The 13,324-nt window shown below is 41.8% G+C and overlaps 1 protein-coding gene and 1 pseudogene across 3 annotated transcripts in view; both read left to right on the forward strand.

Annotated features, from left to right (window-relative positions):
• ANXA3 (annexin A3) overlaps window positions 1-5,834 on the forward strand; it is a 58,817-nt gene extending 52,983 nt beyond the window's left edge. For all 3 annotated transcript variants that reach the window (XM_060299526.2, XM_030877960.3, XM_060299527.2), the window contains 2 exons: window positions 1,470-1,592; window positions 5,330-5,834. In XM_060299526.2, coding sequence (XP_060155509.1) covers window positions 1,470-1,592; window positions 5,330-5,389 — 183 coding nt within the window. In that variant the 3' untranslated portion in view covers window positions 5,390-5,834. The remainder of the gene's footprint in view (window positions 1-1,469; window positions 1,593-5,329) is intronic.
• Window positions 5,835-7,898: 2,064 nt separating this feature from the next.
• On the forward strand, window positions 7,899-10,918 carry LOC115864408 (Y-box-binding protein 1 pseudogene; annotated as a pseudogene).
• The last annotated feature ends 2,406 nt before the right edge of the window (window positions 10,919-13,324 follow it).

The raw sequence follows: 13,324 nt of genomic DNA on the forward strand, positions 1-13,324 counted from the left end.
CGTCTCAGTGGATAACCCCAGCAGGAACTAGCCTTGCCCAAGTCGCTGAAGTTATGCCTTTCCTCCCCAGCCTTGTTCCTACGCATCAGCCACAGCCTTCTTTCTCTTTCTTGACTGTGCTGAGCCTCTTCCCATGTCAGGGTCTTTGCATGTGTCGTCCTCTCTCCTCCAGGTCTGCCTATGGCTGTCTCCTCATCTCTGAGGTCTCAGCTCAAATGTCACCTCCTGGGAGAGGCCTTCCCTCACTACACCGGTCAGCTGGCTTCCTTTCACTCACACTCCATCCCATCATTCTTATTACCATGTACTTGAGCAACTTGTTCATTGTCTTTACTGTCCATCTCCATCCATTAGAACGTAAACTGCATGAGAACAGAGATGTCATCTGTGTCGTTCACTACCATATGCGCAGCACATGGCACAATGTCTGGCACATAGGAGGTGCTCAATAAGCATTTGCTGAATGAATGAATAAATGAATAGTGTCAATATTCACCTAACCGTTCAGCGAGAAATGTTACACTTCCCTCTCCTTCATTCTCCTCAGATGATATATCATTAAGTTTTGTCAATCAACCTTTATGAGCATCTCTTCAATCTATCCATTTTCTCCATCCCTACTGCCATTATTCTAGGTCAGGCCATCATCATCATCATCATTCTGTCTCTGTCTCTGTCTCTGTCTCTCTGTCTCTCCCCTTCTCTCTCTGGTTATGTAATCATCTCTGGATGGGTCCCAAAGCTTCTAGTCTTATTCTGTTATCTTCATCCCACCCTTGCCCTGCAGTCCATTCTTCATACTGTTGCTGTCAAAGGAATTTTCTGAAACCACAAATCTGATCTGATCTCAACACTCTCATGTTTAACAGATTGCAGTAGTTCTTCACACTTGGGATAAAGTCGAATTTCATTTCACGGTTTACAAAGTCTGGCCTTTCTAGACATATTTCTTGCTGTTCCTTCTGATTATTTATGTTCTTGCCCTAAACCATCACACATGCTGTTTCCTGTGTAGGAACACTTGTTTTCCTCTCTGTAAGAACTCCATTCCTTCTTCCCCTGGCTGATTATTTAGGCCCCAGCTTCAATACCACTTTCTCAAACAGACCTTTCCTAATCTTTGATCTATCTTAGGCCTCCCGAGCATATGCTCCCATAGTACCCAGTCGTTCCCATATGTCAGGTTTGATTGTAATGGCCCATTTTCTCGCCTGTATCCTTTACAAAATTGAAAGTTTAACCGGGGCATCTCATCTCTGTTTTCAGCATTTGACAATGTGATGGCACAAAGTGCTCCATAAATATTTCTTGAATAAATGGATGTTGATGTTTGATGAAAAATGAGTGAAGGAGAGTCACTGTGGTTGAATATTTTGTGTACCATTATCTATGTCCTGTAAATATAGTTCTATATGTTGTTTTGTGTGAGCAATGAGATTGGTATTGTGGACACTTGCATTTCTCAACAGGGTGCTGGGACTGATGAGTTTACTCTGAACCGAATAATGGTTTCCAGATCAGAAATTGACCTTTTGGACATTCGAACAGAGTTTAAGAAGCAGTATGGCTATTCCCTACATTCAGCAATTAAAGTAAGTCTCTTCTTATAAATAGCAAAACATATCATGCCTCTCTCTACCCATCCTTTTTCCCTTATAATTCTCAAAACATGGAGATATGTGACTTAGGTTTCTCTCTCTTGTCAGTGTGTAAATGTGTTTCCTGAGTTTAAAAGAGTAATAACAAAATATCCCTTAAAAACTGTGATTATTTTTCAGCTCTAAGATCCCAGGCACATAAAAGACACTCAACATTTTTTTCAGGTTTAGTGGCCACTAATTTTTCTTCTTTTGTGAATTGCATATGCAAGTTGCTTAACCTATTTTTTATATTGCAGTATTTGAATTTTATTTCAGTTTTTCTTTCTGACAATAGAAGAAAAGTACGTATTTAAAATTTCTTCTTTGTTTGACTCAAAAGATAACATCGTTCTGCACCTTGGAGTTCTTTTATTTCAGGATATAGGAAGCTTTCTCATTCTTTTTAACAGCTGCGTATCATTCCATTATTTGTATATTTGTACCTACCACATCAACAGATGTTTCAAGTTTCTTGCTATTATAAACAACGCTGCAATACGCATATACAATTTCATAAGGTACAAGTGTATCTGAGGGATAAGTTCTCATGAGTTGGTAGGATTGCTGAGACAGATGTAAATATATCCATAATTTTGGTAAATATTACCAGTTGACTTCCACTGCACCTCAGTTAGTCAACTAGATTCATTCACCAAAATCGTTTTTGTTTTTTGTTTTTAATGAGAGCCGTTGTTTTTGCACTAAACCTTTGCAGGAAAAGATGCATGCCTAAGTTGAAATAGAAAACTTATTCAAAAAGGCAGCTGTCAGGCTGTGCCTGGGGCTTAGCACAGATTCCATCAACTGCTCATACTCAACGAAATTTAAATCGATCTGACACATTACAATAGTTTCAATCAACAGAGAAAGATACAATAACGTTAACCAAATTGTTTTTGCCAAGGCAGAAAAGGAGAGGCATATGTTTTATAAAGATTGCCAGTAACAAGGTTGAAACACGAAGAAAGCCTTCAGTTCACCCTTGGCAAACTGGGAAATTCAGTTAACTGGTAGCTCTCCCTGCCCCCCTCCATGGTCTGGGTAATTGAGGCTTATTGTATTAGGAAACATTTAAGCAACGTGTATCTTGACAGAAAAGAAAAATCCATTGCTGCAGAGTTCAGTGTGTAATTTAAAATTATCTAAGGTTTCTTCACTTCTGTCACCTAACATACATTATCAAGTAATCTCATTACGTTTTCAAGACTGACGAATAGGATGTTTTCAATGGTTAAAATTCTGTAATTCAGGAGCTAGAGTTCCATTTTGTATATCATCTCAGCCTTGGGTTCCTCTTCCTTCCGTCTTTAATTTAGACATTTCTCTGCTCATTAACACCTTTCTCAAATGATGACTGGAGGGGAGGAGAAGAGGAAGAGAGTAGGTGAGAACAAATCTGTATTTCTTAATAATAGGATCTTAATTTAAAAATTGGATGAAATTACAGTTTTTGGTAGATTTCCTTTATCAACAAGTTGAGTAGCTATTTAATAAATAGCATATTTCCAGGGTCTTTAAAGGAAAATATAATAGCTACCCTCAGTTAATTCATAATCTATGTGGAGACTGAGGTGGGCATAAATAAAACAATTACAAGATAATAATATGAGTTACCACAGTATTCTGCCTAATAATATTTCATATTGATAGTACATACTAAAACGTGAGATTATAAATGCAAAAAATTTTTTTTTAAAAAAGAGAGAATAAAGTGGCTGACATAAAGAAATAATATGGGGCTTACCTGGTGGTGCAGTGGTTGAGAGTCCGCCTGCTGATGCAGGGGACACGGGTTCGTGCCCCAGTCCGGGAAGATCCCACATGCCGCGGAGCGGCTGGGCCCGTGAGCTATGGCCGCTGAGCCTGCGCGTCCGGAGCCTGTGGTCCGCAACGGGAGAGGCCACAGCAGTGAGAGGCCTGCGTACCGCAAAAAAAAAAGACGTTTGGGATTAGATACCGCAAAAAAAAAAGACGTTTGGGATTAGATAGGGAATATTTCTTGGGAAATGGGTCTTGAGCTTGCCTTTCAGGTGAATAAGCATGTGTTAAGTGCCTCGCATGAGCCAGGTGCTATGCCGGTCAATAGGGTCTCAAAGGGGAATGCTCTAGAAACATATATATGATGAGAAGTAGGAGGATAAGAATTAATCAGGCACTTGATTGATTAGGAGTCTACCTTGGGAATATGGAAAAATAAAATCTGAGTGGCAATATGCATTCAGTTGAAAGGAAGACTTGAGATCACAGAATTCGTATTCCATTCATTCCATTTAAAATATTTACTGAATGTATATTATGTGCCAGGTTCAGGATTACAATTATAAGTAAAGAAAAAAGTTTTCTGTCCTTATGGAATTAGAAATAAATGTAAAATTACAACCATGTTCAATGTAAAGGAGATTGTGCTATAAGATCACATAACAGGAGGATTTGACCTATAGGAAGGTTATGATTCAGATCTAAAAATGACTAGACTTAACAAGGCGAAGGCTGTGGGGGTCAGAGGTCAGCAGAGCCTTCTAACAAAAGGAATTGCAAGTGGAAAGATCTCGTGGTGGAGGAAACATTAATGAAAATTGAGGCTGGCGGGACCAGATCATTCAGGACTTTTTCTGACAATGTCTAAGGATTTTGTCTTGCTTAAGAGCGATGGGAGGCCAGTGAAGTGTTTAAATTTTAAGCACATAGTGTCATGACCAGAAGTATATTTAGAAAAGATCCCTGTGACTGTGGAGAATGAATTGGACATAAGATAGAAGGTATGTGGGGTGATGAGTTACTATATTCGTCATATTAGAGTAGCTCTGACTGTAACACAAAATAGTGATGCAAAGCTACTGGTAATACAAAAGGAGGAAAGAGCAAAGACTCTAAAGATATCTAGGAGTTAAAACTTAAGGGACTTGGTATGAACATCTTGGTGTGAGGAGAAAGGAAGGGAAGGGGTCGAGGATGACTCCCAGGTTTCTAACTCCCAGACTCATAACAAACGTGGCATCTTGTACTGTAAGCCTCAATCTCACCTGGTATCTTTTCTAAAGCAAGATCCTTTTTTGGCTAGCCTAGGCGAGAGGAACTGGGAAACATACTCTGTGGGGATGTAGTTCATTTCACTTTCTTAAGTCAGGAAGTATAGTTTGGTGTTAAGGAGCCAGGTTAACTGGGTTCGAATCCTCCCTCTGCATTTATTCTCTATATAGTTTGGGGCAAATTTCCCAACCTCTGTTTTTCTTGTTTTACTTATCTGTTAGGTGGAGCTACTATGGTATCTACTGTACAGAGTTATTATAAGGGTTAAAGGAGTTAACCCTTAGAAGAGCAAGTGTTAGATAAATACTAATATAAATATTATTAAAACTATAATTTCCTAAAGTTTAGTGAGAAAAATAAGATTATGTAATATTAGGTAATTGATGCACTCATTTTTTTTAAACCCAAATTGAAATTTAATTGCAGTATATCAGGAAGAATTTAAACATCATATATTATAAAGAAGATGCTAGGCTGGAACAGGATTACACTCAGGTGTGAATGGGTGATGGAGTTACAGGTGCATTTCACTAAATGGTACAGGTCAGGAGCCTTACACGCCAGTGAATCCCCTAGTGCTGTGCGATTTGATTCATTCATGGTCCCCTCATTATTTACGCCATGTCTGTCCTTCTCTCCATCGGTCCTGTCCCTTACAGTCAGATACTTCTGGAGATTATGCAATCACACTCGTAAAGATCTGTGGAGGAGATGACTGAGTCAAGAATATCATTTCTAAAGGCTGCCTGCTCCCATGACGGACTTTTCCCACAGCTCTAATTACTTCTTTCTCGCAGTATTTACAAGTACAAGCAAGTGTCAAGAGCAACCTGTTTTCCTAATAGAGATTTTCATTGTTCCATAATAATAACAACAACAAAGTGATTATTATCGTAGAACATCTCATCATAATGTAGCCGTTTATAAATGAAATTTTTCAATGACATTAAGGATCAGCTAATACTATCCAAATTATATTTCTGCTTTGGAAGTGAGACTCTTTGTTCAGTTCTAAAACATAAAATGCAAAACAGTGTAATACAAGTTCTTGCCTCTGTAAAAGGTAATCTGTTGTTATCGTCAACCAGCATTGTTTGGTACCCGGCACTGACAACTAATGACATTTTAAAACATGTTTTGGTTATAAAGCTTTTGCTGCTTCCATTTGTCTACCGTCTTATTAATCACATTCATCCTTAAGAAAGGAATAAACACGAAGATGTATGTACTCCTGGCTTCCCCTTTCTCGTCTGATCAAGCTAGAGCAGTGGCAATGCATAATAATTCATTTCAGAAAAACGTCTGCTGAACTACTGCTCTAACCATTGCCCATCTGAATGGCAGCACGAATTGTGGTCGTTTCATGTTAAATACAGGGGTGTTTAGAATCAAGTTTCTAAGATATGCTTTTCCTCTAAAATAAGTTGGCAAAACTACACATTTCAACAAATCTTTCATGTTACCTTTGAAAGGGACCTAGGATGAAATACCTAGACTAAAAGGAAATATATGAGGTAAAAAATTCTAGTTGGAGTTATTAGTCTGACCTAAAATAGAAATGATAGCTGTGTGAGAAACAGTGATGTCCAGGACTTTTAATCAGTGGATTCCACTGGTCAACATTTCTGAGACCTTGCAGAAAGATGGAGAAGTTATTTCTCATTCTGAGATGCATATGGGAACAAAGCACAGGGATTTAGAATCCACATACCAGGTTTTGACATCCTGCCCTACCATTTACCACTCTGTGATGCTGGGAACTACGAAACCCTGCTAAACCAAAGTTGTCTCATCTTAACAGCACTTACCTCTCTCATAGGTTTGTTATTTTAAAAAAAAAGATTAAGTGAAATGATGCCTGTGAAGCACTTAGCCCTGTGCCTGGACATGGCAAGTGTTCAGTTACCATGTTATCATTTATTATTACTAAGCAACATCAAAATGATCATGACAGCATTGCAACCATTCTTCAATAGACTTCAGTTCACCTACCATGTGACACACCCTGTGCTAAGTTAAGTGTTGGGTACACCAGAGGAACGAAGACTCGTTTCCTTTGCCCAAAGAGCTTAAAATCTGTTTAGGGAGAGAGACCCATGTGGTGGAGGCTTAGAGTACAAGGGGAGGTGACCGGTGATAGGCAGGGGCTAGATTATGAAGGTCTCACAGACCATGCTAAAGAGTTTACAAGCAAGGGAGAGTCATGGAAGGAGCATTCAAGGAGGATTTCAATCAGGGAAATGATTTTTTGGTCAAATTTTTGATCAAGGAAGAGGAATGTGTGGGAGAAGAAAGCTAAAGGCAGGGAGCCCACTTGGCAAATTAATTTTCTAATCAATACTAGACGCGTCAGTCTGAGCTAAGATAATGGCAAGGGAGAAAACGGGGGGGGGGGGGAATATACACACTCAAGAAGTATTTAGGAGGTAAAATTGACAGAACACAATAATCAAAAGGGTCAGGTGTCAGGTATACCCTCACGATTTCGGCTTAAGTGATTTGGTAAGTAAGTGTCTCACCAAGCAATAAATCATTGCTAATACTCATTGAGTGCTTACTGTATATCAGGCACTATGTTAAACAGTGTAGTATATGATAAATCATTAATCCTCAAGGAACTTTCCAATGTAGGCGTTAACTCACAGATACAGGAATGGAAGCTTAGAGAAATTAAGTAACTTGCCCATTGGAAGAGCCAAGATTTAAACCCAAGCAGCCCAACTCACAGTGTCCAGGCTATTAACCACTATTTTGCCTTAGAATTTATCCCACTCCAAGGCCACTGTTCTTTTCAACCCTAGAACTTAGTTATTGGAACGCAGGGATTTTTGTCTGTTACATTCACTGCTATATCCCTAGTGTTTAGAAAGTGCTTGGCATGTAAAAGGCACTTATCTATAGCATTGCATGTCATGTATTTTATTTATTTTGACTGCTACATATCACTCCATTGTGTAAGTCATATATTCATAAGTATAATTTCTAGGAGGCCACAAGATTGCCCTGGGGGAAGTAGGGGGAAGCATCATTTTATCTGGATCTCTTCCCTTTGTGCTTCTTGAAGTGATGGTGCCCCACTATGGCTACAGAAGTAGCCTTCATCTCCAGTCAGTAAGGGGCAGAGTGTAACATGAAAAACACAAAACTAGGAAGGCCTTGGGTTTTTCTCTTTAACGGGTTCTGATCACCAATTTCCCATGTTGGGCAGCGGTTGGGGTGGAGATGAAGATGGCGAGTGGGTCCCACACCAAGAAGCAATGCTCTGATACCAGCTGGATGTCCTGCAATTCCGCTCAATTCTGACACTGTCTACCTGGTGCTAGCAAACCCCATAGGTTAAGGGCTCAGTCCTATAAGACTACCCCCCTCTTCAGGTACCAGTCAAGGTTGTCACCTGTGCTTCTGACCGACTGGCTAAAGATTGGAGTTTCCATCAACCTCCACTTTGGGTGTGACCAATTTGTTAGAGTGCTTCACAGAACTCAGGGAAACCTTTACATGTTTAGCAGTTTATAATAAAAGAATATGGTAAAGGATACAGATTAACGTCTAGATGGAAGGGATGTGTAGGGCAAGGTGGGTGGGAAGAGGTGTGGAGCTTCCATGCCCCATCCAGGCCCACCCCCTCCATCCCCCCTGCCCAGTACCTCCATGTGTTCACCAGCCCGGAAGCTCTCCGAACCCCAGACTATTGGAGTTTCATAGAAGCTTCATCACGTAGGCTTGAGTGATCATTAACTCCATTTTCAGCCCTTTACCCTTCTCAAGAAAACGAGGGGCAGGGCTGAAAATTCCAAGCTTCTAATCATGGCTTTGTCTTTCCAATGACCAGCCCTCATCCAGGAGCCACCCAGAGTCACCTCCTTAGCAAAGAGCAAATATTAGGACAAAAGATACTCCTAATGCGCTTACCACTTAGGAAATTACAAGGGTTTTAAGAGTCCTGTGCCATGAATGAGGGGCAGAGACCAATATATATGTTTTCTGTTACCTCACCAGGGATTCACTGTGTACCTTGTCATAAAAAAGGATAGCTACTAAACCATTGTGAAAGTCAATGTAAATGTTATACATCTCTAAATTCCTAGTCCAGTTCCCTAGTCAGAGTAGGTACATGACAAATCTTAATGACGATTATTTGTAAAGTGGGGTTGTAGATCTTTCCTGCCCTTTGCACCAAATAGGTTGATGTAAGGAGCACAGGAAATAATGCTTGGAGCTACTGTGAAAAGTATTGAATGCTATTCAAACGTGATGTAGAATTGATAGTAAAATTATCATTTTTGTTGTATGTATGAATCAAGGACTTACTACGTGCTGAGTACTGTGCTAGATATTTTAGATCTCATTTATTCTCAGAGCATGGTTATATGAGTCAGTGTTATCGCCATTTACAGATGAGGAAAATGAGGCTCAGAAAGGTTAGGATACTAGCCCAAGGTTACACAGCAGGAAAACCAAGGTGTAGGATCTAGGTCAGATGGTATTTGTGCATGAGTGAGTATGAAGAAACATAAGAACATGAAGGGAGTGGTGATCACTGGACAGAACCCTGCAAAGAGAAAGGAACTTTGAGATAATGAAAGGCTGCAAGGAAAGCTCTCTTCCAACCCCTCTACTCTCATCCTTCTTGCCTCCTATGCATTGGGCCAGCTGGTAGCTGCTGAAAGTATGTTTCTGATGATTCTGATGGAACGTGGTTATCTCAAGATGGAAGGTTGTTACTGACCCTTCCAAAGAACTGCAATATTTATTTAAATGTTTAAATACTACATGAGAATGAGAGGGGCTGTATAGGGCACAGGACAGTGCGTGGTTTAGTGCACGGGCCCTGAGGTCATGCTGCCCAGATCTGTGACTGTAGGCAAATTACTTGACCTTGCTAAGTCACCTCTTCCTCACCCTTAAAATGGGGACAGTGGTAGTTCCTATCTCATAAAGTTATTTTGATCATTAAACAAGAAAACATTTAAAAGGTGGTTAGCACAGAGTTCTATCGGTAGCGGGAGCGGAGAGCGGACCCCAGAGAGCCCCGAGCAGCCTCACCGCTGCCGCCGGCCTAGTTACCGTCCCAGCCCGAGAGGAGCCGCAGCTGCCGCAGGGGGCCCCAGTCACCGTCGCCGCAGCCACAAGCAGCGAGGCCGAGACCCGGCAGCCGCCCGCCGCCCCCCGCCCTCAGCGCTGCCGACCCCAAGCCCCGCACGACGGGCAGCGGCGGCGCCGGGCGCGGCGGCCCGGGCGGCCTCACACCGGCGGCGCCTGCCGGCGGAGACGAAAAGACCATCGCATCGAAGGTTTTGGGAACAGTAAAATGGTTCAGTGTGAGAAACGGGTGTGGTTTCATCAACAGGAATGACACCGAGGAAGATGCATTTGTTCACCGGACTGCCATAAAGAAGAAGAACCCCAGGAGGCACCTTCGCGGTGTAGGAGATGGGGAGACCGTGGAGTCCGATGTCGTTGAAGGAGAAGAGGGTGCGAAGCAGCAAACGATGCAGGCCTTGGAGCGGTTCCAGCGCAAGGCGGTAAACGTGCCGCACACCGCGACCACTAGAGCCGCTCTCCACGTCGCAGCGGTCCTCCACGTCGCAGCGGTCCTCCACGTCGCAGCGGTCCTCCACGTCGCAGCGGTCCTCCACGCAACCTCCAGCAGAAGTACCAGAAGAGTGAGAGTGGGGAAAAGGCGGAGGGATCCGAGAGTGTCTCCGAAGGCCAGGCCCGACAGCGCCGGCCCTACCGCAGGCGCAGGCGCCCACCTTACTGCATGCGGAGACCCTATGGGCGTCGAGCACAGCGTTCCAACCCTCCCGTGCAGAGAGAGGTGATGGAGGGTGCGGACAACCAGGGTGCAGGAGAACAAGGTAGACCAGTGACACAGAATATGTATCGGGGTTATAGACCACCGTTCCGCAGGGGCCCTCCTCGCCAAAGACAGCGCAGAGAGGACGGCAGTGAAGAGGATATGGAAAATCGAGGAGATGAGACCCAAGGTCAGCCGCCCCCTCAACGTCGGTACCGCCGCAACTTCAATTACCGACGCAGACGCCCAGAAAACCCTAAACCACAAGGTGGCAAAGAGAGAAAAGCAGCAGATCTACCAGCTGAGAATGCGTCCGCTCCCGAGGCTGAGCAGGGCGGGGCTGAGTAAATGCTGGCTTACCATCTCTACCATCATCCGGTTTAGTCATCCAACACGAAGAAATGAATATGAAATTCCAGCAACAAGAAATGAACAAAAGATTGGAGCTAAAGACTAAAGTGCTTGCTTTTTGCCTGTTGACCGGATAACTAGAACGATCTGCGTTACCTATGCAGCATGGGGTTTTTATTATTTTTACCTAAAGACGTCTCTTTTTAGTAATGACATACGTGTTTTGTTTTTTTTTTAAAAAAAAGCCTGGTTTTTCTCAATACATCTTTAAAGGTTTTTAAATTGTTTCATATCTGGTCAAGTTGAGATTTTTAGGAATCTCATTTTTAATTTGTAATAAAAGTTTACAGCTTGATTTTTTCAAAAAAGTCAACAAACTGCAAGCACCTGTTAATAAAGGTCTTCAATTAAAAAAGAAAAAAGAAAAAGATGGTTCGTATAGTGCTTAGCGTATGGTAAGCCCTCAAAAAATGTTAGCCCAGATCATATTATTATTAGTGTATTATTCAAGGGCCATGTTTTTTATTGCCTCCAATTTCCACAAGGTGGCAGGTCGAGTTCAAAGTGGACCCCATGGCTCTGTGTCCCAAAGGCAAAACCTATTTTTAATTGTTTCAGAATAACTGGGACAATTATGAATTGTTCAGAAACATCTTCATTGTCTATAGAATGTTTGGCACGGTCCAGGCATCTTACTGTTGCTGAAAAACCCTTCTTAATGGACCATATGGATGATTTAATTTAATCCTCTGTTTGTCACGATTCCCGGCACCGTCTGCATTTACATGAAATGTATATTAACTCTTCCAGGGATCACCTGGCTGAGTACATTCAAGTCATCTCGTTATGCACTAAGTTTAGTCCCTGGAAGACTGTGAAGAGGAGACAACGAGCAAGCTGGAAGGAGTCCTGGTCTCTGTGACTGGTGAACTGTAGAAGGCAGGAGATCTGTACACCTCATCTTAGAGTGACAGGGTGTTTGCTCATGAGGAGCTATAACAGGGCATATTGAGGGAAATGTTTCAATAGTAGAATTCAGACTTTTCTTCTATGTATCTATCCTCTTTTTCCATTTCCCTAATTTCATGTCATATTGCTAACCTCCAATTTCTACAATTTTACTTTGTCTTTAACGCATTGGTTTTGGGGTCAGATCACACTGGGTCCAATTCCTGACTCCACTACCCATGATGGCAGTGATTATAGCAGCACATGTTTGACAAATACTTCTTTACACCGCCATTCTTTTTTTAATTAATTTTTTAATTGTGGTAACATTGACTTATATAAGTTTCATGTGTACAGTGTTATATTTCTACTTCTGTATACCCTACAACATCAATTCTTTACCTGATAATAACAAAACCTACCTGAAAGGGTTGTGAGGATTGAATGAAATAAAGCACATGAAGGATTTAATTCAATCAGAAATAGTTACTAGTAATTACAATGGCATAGCCTTGCCCAGCAAGTGGCAGATAGAACGTGTTCAACGAGTATTTGTAGAGTAAATAAATGATACTTATTTTAGTACTTCACAGTGATAAGACTGGCCTTGGATATCTTCAAGGGAAACACTCACTGAAATCAGTGTGATCTTGTCAAATGTGTTCTCTGATTATGGGAGTCCAGTGATATATAAAGCTCCCCAGGCTTGTTTCCTGCCTACCACTCATAATTGTGACATGTGAGCATTCAAGTTACTTAACCTTTCTGTGCCTTGATTTCCTTATCTGTAAAGCCAGTGTGGCAATAGCATTTAATACTTCAGATTCAGATAGGTGTGAGGCTTCAGCAAGTCAGTTTAGGTAAAGCACATAGCACAGAGCTTGCCATACCTTAAGTGCTCAATAAATGTTAGCTGTTATCCTCTGGCTCGGTTTGGAAGACCTACCATTGCTTCTATTGGGGAATTTTGGCATGTTGGAAAGTCAACGCTTCTAGTTTGTAATTAGGAAAGAAGATAAAGCAGATCTCTTGGCAATTTCCTGCGTATGAAACCTTGTGTTTTATGAACCACGGAAAGTACCCCAAATTTCTTCTCAACCCACCCCAGCAAACTGACAAATTCGGACCTTTCCCACCCACTCTCTGTACATCTCCCGTGGGACTATGAAAATAAAGGAAGTATTCGTTGCTTTCTGCATAAGCTGTTTTCCTAGTGGTATATTTATTTCTTCTAGTTTCGACAAACTCAAGCTTTCTGCCAGTTTTATCTACCAAAGGGTCAGCCCTGCTCCAAGACCAGAGTTTGCCTGTTTCTGTGGATTTTGCAAAGTCAAAAGTGGGAGAGAGGCAAATTTCAAGTGAGGAGAGTTACACAGTAGGAGTAGCACTGAATGGCTGCTGCAGCGAACAGTAAAAAGAAATCCCCAGTCTTCAAATCCAGGACACCAAAACAGCCCATTCAGCTGCATGAGTTTTAAAACACAATTATGCATGAGGGAGAACGGGCCATCAAAACCTACTGGAGTCCTCTGCTGGCACAAGCTTTGTGGAACTG

The sequence above is a fragment of the Globicephala melas genome, chromosome 5, assembly GCF_963455315.2.
Source record: "Globicephala melas chromosome 5, mGloMel1.2, whole genome shotgun sequence".
NCBI classification, from domain to species: domain Eukaryota; kingdom Metazoa; phylum Chordata; class Mammalia; order Artiodactyla; family Delphinidae; genus Globicephala; species Globicephala melas.